The sequence below is a fragment of the Salmo trutta genome, chromosome 14 (genome assembly GCF_901001165.1).
Source record: "Salmo trutta chromosome 14, fSalTru1.1, whole genome shotgun sequence".
In the NCBI taxonomy this organism is placed as follows: domain Eukaryota; kingdom Metazoa; phylum Chordata; class Actinopteri; order Salmoniformes; family Salmonidae; genus Salmo; species Salmo trutta.
In genome coordinates this window covers 16,514,588-16,526,843 of record NC_042970.1, presented here as the reverse complement: position 1 = coordinate 16,526,843, position 12,256 = coordinate 16,514,588, and the positions used below count along the sequence as shown (strand labels likewise).

The window sequence follows — 12,256 nt, the reverse complement described above, 5'->3', positions numbered from 1 at the left end:
TGAGAGAGAATTACAATGTTTCTAACACTAAGATAAATGACATATAAATCGACATCATGTAAAAACTTTCTTTCATGCTGGTAACTTTACAGCGGAGTACACCCTTTAAATGTTTGACCATTAGGAGAAAGAAAACTGGGAGGAGCTTGATAGGCGGGACAAATTCCAAAGAGTGACAACAATCTGTCCAATTAAAATTGCTAAAACATGTTGCTTAAATTCGGATTGCCCAATCACGTTTTCAACCGACCAGCTCCATTCTAACTAATGGATTACAGTCGAGCCTAACAAACAGTTTTCATCACTCTCTTCTCCTCTTCTCAGCCTCTCACAGAAATCACTGCCAGAAACATCGAGGCATCAAACACAGTATTTATTTCGGAAACATATCATACCCTTACATTAAACTAAATATGGCTGATACCGCAGTAGACACGACCACAACTAGCGAGATTTCAGCGAAGGTGAGTTCATTAATTTGACTATGCGTTAGCCCACGTTACTAGCTAGCGTACTCTTCAGCTTAGCCTGTGTGAACACCAACTAGCTAACTTTAGCTTTTATAACCATGTAATAACCAAATAACTTAGGTTAATGTTAGTCATTGTCAATGACTGAAAAATAGTAGGTAGCAATGTTGTATGTTCTCAAACGTTTAGCTAGTTATTTAGTTGATTAACTTTTTCGATAGCTTCATTATTTGCTTGTGACTTTGCTAGTTATGTTAGTTAGCTGGCTGGTTTGCCGTTTAATTTGCAAGCTAAACTGCTAAATGTATAGTTTATTGCTAGCAAAATAACGTTAGCTAAACAATCCCTCAGAAAATAGAGCTTCACGGTTGAGCGATGGCGGGAAGGGCTCGAGTCTTTCAGAGCGCGAGTGGAGTGCGCCCTAATCATGTCTGGTGAACGGCGACGCACATTCCCGATGCCTTCCATTGTAGGCACTTCGGCAGTGGTCGGACACACTGCACTTGTAAAGATCGGTGATATAAATACAACGTCTATTATCATGTTTTAAAACATCATCTGGACGTGAGAAGGGCTGCTTTCATTGGCAACGAGTATATGGACAAATCGCTTTGGATATGCAACAATTGTACCTATCAGTGAGCTAGCAAATCAAGGAAAACATATTTTCAGGAACTCAAAGAGAAGAAAGAGGATGTCGAGGAGGCGGAGGAGAAGGAGAACGGTAGCGGGGACGCACCAGCCAACGGCAATGGAACCGTGAGTTGAAGCTGAAGCTTATTCCCTCGCGAGCCTCATGGCCTTTTGTCTCGGCGCCCTCATCATGCAGGTGTTGTCAGACTCCGCCCCTACCATTTCCATGCACGCTATCCCACAGCTCTTTGTTTAGTTTGTCAAATGGCACAGATGTTTTCTCAAGAGATCGCAATTGGCCCTCATTGCGTTCCCTTCCCCTACTCTCTGGGGAATTAAGTATAAACTGGAGCATGTGCCCTGTTTTAACTCTGAAGCTTGTTGGCTGTGACTCGTGGGCTATTATTTTAACTTTTTTCTGAAGTCTATTCTAAATTAAATTACTTGGATGTCATTCTGCATACAATGTACCCACATTTATATGACATATTACAAAGTTACTCAAATTCTTTGTTTCCTTCCCTCCAGCACACAAACGGTGCAGAGACGAAGACAAATGGTGCAGATGATTCTGAAGAAACCCCTGTGGGTGAGAAGGAAGAAGAGGATGGTAAGTTCATGTTTCTTTTTGGACTCGCAGCTGGATAAAAAAACATGTTTGTTTGATACTTGTGATGTGTCTGAAGCCCTTGTTTTTGCTTCATGTATGAAATTGATTGCAGGAGAGGGACCGGATGCAGCTAAGGATGCAGAAGAAGTTGCTGGTGAGGAGGTTGACCACCCTGTGAAGTGCCCAGCTGATGAAGGTGTTGACCATCCTGTGAAGCTCCCAGCTGATGAAGAGGTTGACCACTCTGTGAAGCTCCCAGCTGATGAGGTTGACCACCCTGTGAAGCGCCCAGCTGATGAGGAGGTATGCTTTTGTCAGATGATTTTAAAACGCAGTCAATATAATAGATTAACTTTTACCATGAGACTATCTTTATGACTGTTGTATATCTGGTCACTAAGTTTATACTTAAAACTTGTATTTTATTCCTTCAGGACCAAGTGGAAACAAAAAAACAGAAAACCGAAAACGGTGAATCAAAGGAAGCTGAAGTGAAGGCATAGTGCGCAGAGTATGTACTCCTCCGCAACGCTGTCTACATGGCACGTTCAACTTCACCTTGTAGAGCTTGTGCTTTATGTATGCTTTACAGATTTTGTTTGTCCCCAAGATATTACATTGCACTGGAGTCCTAAAACATAGAGGCCTCTCCTCTCTTTTTATAAACTGTTATTTATTGGTTTCTTAAGCAAACTTAAAAAAACAAAACAACCTGTGCAAATAGAATCCGTGCTATTTTATCAGTTTTGTTATTTTGTATTCGTATGAGTTAAGCACATTCTCTACATAGTTAACTGCTGACCAGCTGATTCAGAGACAGACAGCTGTAACCTTCTCCACATGTTCAGGGTGACATCTCAGACTCACTAAAGACCAAAGATAAGTTTTAAGCAGGGGCTAATGGACTATTGTTAGCATTATTAATTCAGGCTTTTTTAATCCTTTTTGTTTACTGCTGCTAGTAGTTAATCCTTTGCCAGGCTGATCTGTTAACACAACAGATGGCACAAATGGAAGAACGCCTCCATGATAAAAGATGCTTGACCCTGTTTGGGGGGCTGGCTTCTGCAATGTTAATTACCCCCTCTTAAATCTTAAGGCTTTGGTCATGTTCTGTATGCATTTCACACAAGTGTGTACCATTTGTACCCAAGATACTGTGTTTTTTTGGTTTCATTTTAGGTTATTATGTTATGTCTGGGTGACTCAGAAATTGTGTCTACAACGGTCTTTATCAACATCATTCCCACCCTGGTGTTCTTAGTCTCTTCTTGTGCAGTTATATTTCATGATTGCTATTTGGTTGCTTCGACCACTGCTTTGTATATTCTGGTTCTTGATGATTAAATAAATCAGTCTTGTCTTTTTACCCATTTTTGTTATTTTGCATAGACTGATAGTTCAGTGTAGCTTTTCACGTCTGTTCTTAAATAAGATGCTGAATAGCTTTTTAGTGTTATAACCAAATTACAATTGTGATACTAGTGTTTGAACTGAAAGTATATCTTATTAAATTGTTAAAATTGTCCTAGCCATGTAAGCATTGATGTCAGTTGACCTCATTTAGTATAAGGATGAATATGAATGGTTTAGTTGGAGGAACAGGAGTAATTCTCAAGCTGATCGTTGTTACTGGGAGAGGGAGGGATTCTCATAGTCTTAGCATCTGGGTTTTTCCATTGAACTGTCTGTACACATCAATCCATTGAAGTACTCCTGATAAGATGCAGTTTACAGCTCCACCTAGTGGTACAAACTGGTATTGTGGGTTGACTCCGGGCAGGGTTGATTGGTGACAATCACAACTCTGATAGAACCGTTATCACATGGTTATGTGAATGTAGGTTTTCAGGTCAGTGACCAGTTATAAATAATGGCTACATAATACTGTATGTCTGAATGCAAAATACATAATAGCTGTAAATCTAATACCAACATTTTACAAGTAAACTGGTCATAAAGGAAACTTATAATATGCATCATTATCTGCATAGATAGAAAACCTATAGGACGCTTGAAATTCTATGCTAAAGTGAGTTTAATAAAAAACAACAGACCCAAAAAAGTCCAAATTGAACTCTATCCTGAGGTTAAGTAGCTGTTACAGTAACATAATATTGGAATTATGGATGAAAAAGAACCATCAGAAGACACATTTTATTGTAAAATACTAGAAATGTTATTTTGTTGAATTGAAGCAAGTTGGAACAGCATGATGGTCCTCCATACAGGTCCTGTTTCCTCACAAGAAACCAGTCAGACACATGACATCATCATGGCATGTGTCCAGTCTCTTAGGGAGGCTTTAGTGGGAGACCCTGATCAACATTCTGCTGAGCCATCACCAGCTCTAGGTAACTCACGCAGGCATGAGTTGTGACAATTCATTAAAAAAGTGTCAATTACATTGTGATGTCCAAGGCAAGCAATGCCAAGCAAGCTATTTTAGCCTGTCCCAGATCAACAAAAAAAATGAAAAGTAATTATTTCACCAATGTTTTCATTGGCTGCTTGGTGAACATGGAAGACGAACTGTTATTTCAGCTGTATAGAATCTAAATGAATGATTGAGTGAATACGTGTGGTGTGTGAGGAGACTGGATAACTATCCCAAACGTTAGAGGATCAATCCAGTGAGCCAGTTTGGGTATAGTGTGGTGAAACAAGCCTAAACACTAACTAAAGCATGCGCCCTACTGGTGAAAATAAGCACTTGCTGTTGGCAAAAATGAACCCAAAATTCTTCCCTCTCAAAGTTGTCCAGCTCCATCATCGATAGCATAGTTCACATGTATTTTCTTAAATTATTTCTTGCCACCAAACAGATTTGTTGTTCTTCTTTTTTGTTTGGTTTCCGATGGAATGCCGAATCACACCCCAGTTTCAACTTCTCTTCCTGGTAATGACAAGAATCACTGTCATTACAACGGTCACACCAGTAGTTGAGTGACAGGTCAGATTGAAGTCCATGGCTTAGTAAAGGGTTTGTCTGTGTGTATGTTTGTGAACACATTGGTGACTGTCAAGTCAAAATGGTAAATAATGACCATAATAATCTGGTTGACTGGTGAGAAAGATGTAAGCCTGATCAGGAGGGCACATGCTTGGCTCTAATGTTCACATAGTGCAAACCGAGTGAATGCAGTACTATATGGCGTGTGTGTGTTATATTGTGTGTCTGTGTGTAGATGTGTTACTGTGCTTACATGAATTTAGGGCTTCAAGCAAAGGTCATTGGTGACTCAGACAGTCCCTGAACCTGCCTACAGGGGGATGTGCTAACTCAGAGAAACAGGCAGGTAGGTATACATTCTCTTGGCCATGAGACGAAAACAGAAGGCATTGAGGCTACACCGCAAGCAGTTACAAGACCAAAACAATGAACCCCCTCAAACATAGTTTTCATTAATAATAGGGGATGTAGAGGCTATAAGTATTTTATATATTTGGTGGGCAGCAGCCTAAATCTAACATCAAAATCAAGAAGTAGTGATGAAGAAAAAGGCTCTGCTGACAGCAGAATAATCAGGCATGCACACAGACACGCCATCAACATCACATGTTTTAGTGGAAATGAGCAGAAAGAAATGCATGGACACACTATCCAACATACTGACAACAGTGGCAAATGTGTCTGTCGGTCTAAGCTCTTGAGAGGAGCTATGCTGAGCAGTGTGAGAGAGTGACAGTGTGTAGACTATATGCGGTGTGTGTTGTGACTGCAGTGCGAGAGTGTAGAGCAGTGAGGGGGGCTAAATGTGCACAAGTAGTGGCTGGGTCTCGCTTCCGGAAGGCTCACCCTCAGGGGGGGGCAGATGGTACACCACGCAGAGGGAGGAGTACAGACAGCCCACAAATGACATCACGCTGGAAAAGTACATCACTCCCTGGGCCCCGCCTACCAGTGAGGTCAGAGGTCCCATCGACACGGACACTATGATCTGAGCCAGGAAGTACTGGCAGCTGAGCAGAGAGATGTCCACCCCCATTCCTCTCCTGGTGCCGTCCTCTGACGATCCACAGAACTACACACACAGAGAGACCAACACACAGCACAGACAGAGAGACAGAGAGAGCACATGTATAAGGCCACATAATACCTTGCTATATCAAAATTCAACAGTTGGACAACACGGACCAACACCAGGATATAAAACACTATGTCACAGAAACAACAGTCTGAACAATATTATATTCAGTGTAATCCCATTTATATTCACTAACCTGCGGGCTCTGGTAGTATTCACACAGCAGAGAGTAAGGTAGCGTGCATAGAGTGGAGAATTGCACCCCGTAGGTGATACAGAGAGACAGCACCACATAAATGTTGGTGGAGAGCGTAGCAAGGCCTGTGCCAAGGCCAAACACCAGGTAGGCAAAGAAATAGAGAGAGCGGAGGGAGAAACGCTCCTCCAGCTTCTCCAACATGGCTATGAATAGAAACGAGAGGAAGAAAACAGAAGGGAAAAAACCTGTAAAACAACTAAATGTGATTAAGAATCAAAATGATGGATGTTGTGTGAGGTGTGTGTTCTGTTTCTGGGTTTTTGTGTTCTGAGTTTCTGGATGTTTGTGTGTTTTCTTTTTAGTGTCTGGATGTGTGTGTGTGCAGGACTCACCTGAGTAAAAGGCAGCACTGAATGCATAGATGCACATGCCCCAGCAGCCCATGCTGACGCCAGCATTGTAGCGTTGGTAGGCCTCAGAGTCATGGGGTGCTCTGGGGTCTCCTTCAAACACTACCTCCCCCATGAAGTCAGTGTAGAACAGCAGCATGCCCTCAAAGGACAGCCAACCTTTAGGATCAAGACAGGATGGCAGATAGCTAATATTTACGTAGACAAACTCACACAGCTTCCACCGGATCACAGACAGGTGTTGTGATATCAAAGCCAAAATCACTGGTGGCTTTAACCTTGGTAGGCATACAGACAATGAAACACAAGCACAAGAGTGACATGACTCTCACCCAAAAAATGGTTTGTGCAGAGGCTGCGCAGTGATGGAGGCATCCTGTATATGGCGATACACAGCATCCTCAATGACATCTGTGAATCTGCTGTCTCCACATTTTCACTCAGGTCACTCTCATAGCGCACCCCATTCAGCAGAATATTTGCCACCTTCATTACAGGAAGAACAGGATTCAAAAAACAAATTCTCTCAACACGATGATCTGTAAACAAACTAATCAGGGGGATTCAATTCCAGGCCGACCTGCTGACTGAAGGTCACTGTTCTTCTGCGGCCATTTTCCATCCCTCCACTCTGGGTCACCATGGACTCCTCCACCAGCTCAAGGCTCTGAGGGCGCTTCAAGATACTAGCGGATGAACCTCGATGGGACCCTCCCCCCATCTGAGCCTCCCCTGCCCCGGCCCGGGATCCTGCCCCAGCCAGGGTCACTGTCACTGCTACTGCTCCGGACTGTGAACCTGTTCCAGGCTGAGATCCCCGGAGAGGTGGGGTGTCCCCTGGAGGCAGGGGTCGGGCTGCAGTGTCTGGGTCAAGGGGCTGTGGCGATGGCTGTCCAGTGTAGCAGTCGATGAGCACACTGTCTATAAAGGAGGTTCCCAGGGATGAGGCAAACTCGTTAATGCCAGTGAGAGAGTTGTCCCGACTGATAAAGCTGCCATATTTAGGAGTGAGGGGGCTGAGGGGGGAGATGGGGCTGGTGAGGCTGGCACAGAGGCGTGCGTTGGCGTCAGAGTTCGAGGGGCGGGGTTCAGAGAACTGGTAGCTATTGAGCCCAGCCACTTCCTCTTCCAATCCCAGCCCTGCCCCCTGAGGGTCTGGGGGAGAGGGGGGTAGAGGGAGGCTGGGGCTCTTCAGGGAGCCCTTCTGAAGCTGCGTCTTTGGCAGGGGCCGCTCGGGGATGCTGTTGAGGGTCATGCATGTGGCAATGACCAAAGTGACACTGGTGAACATGTATATGACTCGAAGTTGACCTCCCATTGATCTCCCGAAATCAGTGTGGTCCCAGTTAATTCCACCCACGATGTACCCGAATCCACCACCCAGACCTGCATAGAGAGAGTGGGACATAATCATCATAGAGCCGATCATCATATCAATGACACCAATTATACTATCACATCTTAGATATACTGTATATGCTATCGCTATCACATCTTACATATACTGTATATGCTATCACATCTTAGATATACTGTATATGCTATCGCTATCACATCTTAGATATACTGTATATGCTATCACATCTTAGATATACTGTATATGCTATCACATCTTAGATATACTGTATATGCTATCGCATCTTAGATATACTGTAAATGCTATCACATCTTAGATATACTGTATATGCTATCGCTATCACATCTTAGATATACTGTATATACTATCACATCTTAGATATACTGTATATGCTATCGCTATCACATCTTAGATATACTGTATATGCTATCGCATCTTAGATATACTTTATATGCTATCACATCTTAGATATACTGTATATGCTATCACTATCACATCTTAGATATACTGTATATGCTATCGCTATCACATCTTAGATATACTGTATATGCTACCACATCTTAGATATACTGTATATGCTATCGCATCTTAGATATACTGTATATGCTATCACATCTTAGATATACTGTATATGCTATCGCTATCACATCTTAGATATACTGTATATGCTATCGCTATCACATCTTAGATATACTGTATATGCTATCACTATCACATCTTAGATATACTGTATATGCTATCACATCTTAGATATACTGTATATGCTATCACATCTTAGATATATGGTCGTATGTGGTCCCGTGTGGCTCAGTTGGTAGAGCATGGCGTTTGCAACGCCAGGGTTGTGGGTTCGATTCCCACGGGGGACCAGTATGGAGAAAAAAAAAAAGAATGTATATGAAATGTATGCATTCACTACTGTAAGTCGCTCTGGATAAGAGCGTCGACTAAAATGTAAAAAAAAAAGTAAAATATACTGTATATGCTATTGCTATCACATCTTAGATATACGGTATATACTATCACATCTTAGATATACTGTATATGCTATCACTATCACATCTTAGATATACTGTATATGCTATTGCTATCACATCTTAGATATACTGTATATGCTATCGCTATCACATCTTAGATATACTGTATATGCTATCGCTATCACATCTTAGGTATATGCTATCGCTATCACATCTTAGATATACTGTATATGCTATCACTATCACATCTTAGATATACTGTATATGCTATTGTAACCGATGTGAAATGGCTAGTTAGTTAGCGGTGGTGCGCGCTAATAGCATTTCAATCAGTGACGTCACTCGCTCTGAGACTTGAAGTAGGGTTTCCCCTTGTGTTGCAAGGGCCGCGGCTCTTGTGGCGCAATGGGTAACGATGCTTTGGCGGGGTGTCAGTTGTTGATGTGTGCAAGGGTCCCTGGTTCGAGGCCGGGTTGGGGCGAAGAGAGGGACGGAACCTACACTGTTACACTATCATATACTGTATATGCTATCACATCTTTGATATACTGTATATGCTATGTCTACATCGTCAGAACTGCTTTATATGTACATTTTACTGTCTCACATACCAGTAGTGAGTGTTAGAGCCTATTGGTATGTATGACGTTCTCTAACCTACCAGTAGTGTACAACATTTCCCTGACAGACCAGTTGTAAGTGTATAACTCTCTAACCTGCCAGTAGTGTACAACATTTCCCTGACAGACCAGTTGTAAGTGTATAACTCTCTAACCTGCCAGTAGTGTACAACATTTCCCTGACAGACCAGTTGTAAGTGTATAACTCTCTAACCTACCAGTAGTGTACAACATTTCCCTGACAGACCAGTTGTAAGTGTATAGTTCTCTAACCTGCCAGTAGTGTACAACATTTCCCTGACAGACCAGTTGTAAGTGTATAGTTCTCTAACCTGCCAGTAGTGTACAACATTTCCCTGACAGACCAGTTGTAAGTGTATAACTCTCTAACCTACCAGTAGTGTACAACATTTCCCTGACAGACCAGTTGTAAGTGTATAGTTCTCTAACCTGCCAGTAGTGTACAACATTTCCCTGACAGACCAGTTGTAAGTGTATAGTTCTCTAACCTGCCAGTAGTGCATGAATATTGAGGCCACGATCCTGGTCCTCTGGCAGACACACGTCCATCATGTAGGCATGGCTGGGGTTATCTGCCGAGTCCGCACTGAAGTCCATCAGAACCACTCCACAAATAGTCAGTATGATGCCCCACTTGTGATTGGTTGCTGTGTCTGCCACCGCAGCTCCAATGTCCCGCCCATTCAGCACCAGTGTTAAACCAAGCAGAGCTCCTACAAAGGTAAAACAGAGAACTCCATCACTTCAGGATTTCAATATTAGTTTAAAAACAGGAACCCAGTCGCACCAGAGGGGGAGAGCCATGCAAGAAGTGGATAGTGAATGTTCCTTACCTATAGCCAAGGCCAAAATAAACGGTCTCCGCCGGCCAAAGTGGGATGTACAGCGGTCACTCCAAGCTCCCAGGAGAGGCTGGACAAGGAATCCTTAAAACCAGGAAAAAAGGAGAAGGATTTAGGGGCACTCAATGGGAAATGCAGATGGGAACATCCATATAGTCTAACTATACTATTCAAAGTATAGTTAGGTATTATATGTCTTCCAATCAAACAGGACTTTCTGTATCTACTTCATCTCTCCCTGCCACTTCATTACCCAATATAGGACTGGTGAACCACACCAGGCTGTAGAACTGGTCTGGCAGACCCATCTGTAGCAGGACAGGAGTGACATAGGCCGTCTCCATGGCATAGCTGAACTCGATGCCAAACAGGACGCAGCCATTGAAGAGCAGCTCTGGGAAGGTGCGGCGAGGGGGTAGCTCACTGAGGTCCAGCTGATCCAGGGGGCAGGGGGTGTTGGGCGGTGGGGGTGGGGACGGTCTGATCAGCTTCCAACACTTCGGGGGTCTCTGGAAGTTGTTGGCACGGTGACTCAAGAGGCGCGTGGTAGACGATGGGAAGCTGGCCGTCTTGGGCATGGAGCTCCTCCAGAGGCCGTCATTTGTGGTACCCAATGGCCTCTCTGAAGACCTCCCTCCTGGGCTGGCCAAGAGAGGGTCACTGGGGGTGCCCATTCCTGGAGAGGACATCACTCTGCTGGGTGAGCCCAGTTTACTCTGCACACACTAGATGGTCATAAGCTAAAATGCAATCAAAGTTAGAAGACAAAAACTTTTTTTACGAGGAGGAAGAGGCATCTCAATAACATATGTGCAGTCATCATTACATCTATAAAGTACTGAATCATCATAATAGCCTTGGCAAGCTAATTTTAGAGGAAACTCAAGATCAAATCTGCTCATAAGGCTAGTACTGTAAAACAGGAGCTGAAGACACCAAGGTAACCGGCAGTATTAAAGGGATATGCTCCGAACAGGTGTTGTGCCGAAAATCTCCCCCTCCCCTTCGTGTGAACTCACACACACTCAATTCTTCAATGCTGAATCATTTTGGTTGCTCATGTTGACCAGTAGTGTGTGTCACAGAAAGTATTTGACTCTGGTGACAACATTAAGGAAATTAGAAGGGGGGGAATCAGTGAAATGCAGGCTAAACTGACAACGGAGTGAAGAGCACAAATCTCAACTAGCAAGCAAGTCGCAGCAATGAAGAATTGAGTGTGTGCGCGTTCACGCGAATTCCGCAGGAGGAGATGTCCGGCGCAAGACCTGCACGACGCACTGCTGCACTATACTGATGTCGCTATGTACAGCATCTCACAGAGGCTGTTTCCATCTTTCATGGATGTATTATTCCTTGTAAAAAATATATTCTGGTAGGACCTGTAAAAAAAATGTTATGACACGTTCGCCTCAAATAACACATGTTTTAAGATGCTAGGCTACACATTATATCGTTGTGAAACACGTCTTTAAACATGAAAAATATGTAAAACGTGACTGACTGGCTTGATGGGTCTGTTCTTTCCTTTCATTTTAGCTATTCAATTTCTTCCAAAATGTTTGTTCTCAAGGTGGTGATTATACAATTGAATTATCTCATGATCTTGCAGGACGAGGCGTGCATATTGAAACAACATGAAAGAAAATTACCTTATCAGTGTTTCTCTGTCATTTATGTCAGCATTCTCTGTTGGTGAACAAGTCAATCATATTTATGCTTATAATATTTACGTTGAATTAGATCATTCATATTTTTTTCCTGAGATGCATTCATCTCCCTGCTTTAACCTTGGTCCCTATTCCCCTCCGTTAGTCTGTCCCTCACACGTGACGTCACATAACCACTCCTGTTTCTGCGCTAGGTAGACACGCGTCATCAGCACCAACATGGCAGCTATCGCACCGCCATTATCATGAACCATATTTCAAATGATTGTCAACAGCACTGACCAAGAGTTAAAAATATTATATGGATGTGTCGACCATGGCTTATCTAATTTAACATAAAAAATTAACCTAGGTTACCAAGACCCAAACGTATTTACATAGTTGTTTGTGCTGTCCAAACAGGTTTACCTAAATATTTG

The 12,256-nt window shown here is 43.0% G+C and overlaps 2 protein-coding genes across 9 annotated transcripts; one reads left to right on the top strand and one right to left on the bottom strand.

Moving 5' to 3' along the window:
• The first annotated feature begins 268 nt into the window (after positions 1 to 268).
• Positions 269 to 3,082, top strand: LOC115207520 (prothymosin alpha). Of its 2 annotated transcripts, XM_029774657.1 has the most exons (5): positions 271 to 464; positions 1,143 to 1,229; positions 1,632 to 1,713; positions 1,826 to 2,016; positions 2,148 to 3,082. In XM_029774657.1, exons 1-5 carry the CDS (start codon positions 414 to 416, stop codon positions 2,214 to 2,216), a joined length of 480 nt encoding a protein of 159 aa, XP_029630517.1. In that variant the 5' UTR covers positions 271 to 413; the 3' UTR covers positions 2,217 to 3,082. The 2 variants fall into 2 exon arrangements, with proteins under 2 accessions (XP_029630518.1, XP_029630517.1); XM_029774658.1 differs by lacking the exon at positions 1,143 to 1,229 and having other exon boundaries at positions 269 to 464.
• A 651-nt stretch (positions 3,083 to 3,733) lies between these two features.
• On the bottom strand, positions 3,734 to 11,998 carry LOC115207519 (proton-associated sugar transporter A). 7 transcript variants are annotated; one of them, XM_029774656.1, is made up of 10 exons: positions 11,820 to 11,998; positions 10,421 to 10,907; positions 10,159 to 10,251; positions 9,814 to 10,038; positions 6,931 to 7,736; positions 6,683 to 6,836; positions 6,333 to 6,509; positions 5,938 to 6,143; positions 5,513 to 5,738; positions 3,734 to 4,609 (listed from the first exon to the last, which is right to left on the bottom strand). In XM_029774656.1, the coding sequence occupies exons 2-10, from the start codon at positions 10,854 to 10,856 to the stop codon at positions 4,584 to 4,586; spliced, it is 2,349 nt and encodes a 782-aa protein (XP_029630516.1). In that variant the 5' UTR covers positions 10,857 to 10,907; positions 11,820 to 11,998; the 3' UTR covers positions 3,734 to 4,583. The 7 variants fall into 7 exon arrangements, with proteins under 7 accessions (XP_029630516.1, XP_029630509.1, XP_029630513.1 ...); XM_029774649.1 differs by having other exon boundaries at positions 3,734 to 5,738; XM_029774653.1 differs by having other exon boundaries at positions 3,734 to 5,738; positions 10,421 to 10,892.
• Positions 11,999 to 12,256: the final 258 nt, after the last annotated feature.

Excerpts from the sequence above, each read along its gene's own strand:
- LOC115207519 (XM_029774649.1), bottom strand. The coding sequence starts at position 10,856 with ATGTCCTCTCCAGGAATGGGCACCCCCAGTGACCCTCTCTTGGCCAGC. Across the intron at positions 10,252-10,420 it reads GTTCACCAGTCCTATATTGG|GATTCCTTGTCCAGCCTCTC; the intron begins GTAATGAAGTGG and ends CCTGGTTTTAAG. Across the intron at positions 6,837-6,930 it reads CAGTGACCTTCAGTCAGCAG|GTGGCAAATATTCTGCTGAA; the intron begins GTCGGCCTGGAA and ends CCTGTAATGAAG.
- LOC115207520 (XM_029774657.1), top strand. The coding sequence starts at position 414 with ATGGCTGATACCGCAGTAGACACGACCACAACTAGCGAGATTTCAGCG. Across the intron at positions 1,714-1,825 it reads TGAGAAGGAAGAAGAGGATG|GAGAGGGACCGGATGCAGCT; the intron begins GTAAGTTCATGT and ends AATTGATTGCAG. Across the intron at positions 2,017-2,147 it reads AGCGCCCAGCTGATGAGGAG|GACCAAGTGGAAACAAAAAA; the intron begins GTATGCTTTTGT and ends TTATTCCTTCAG.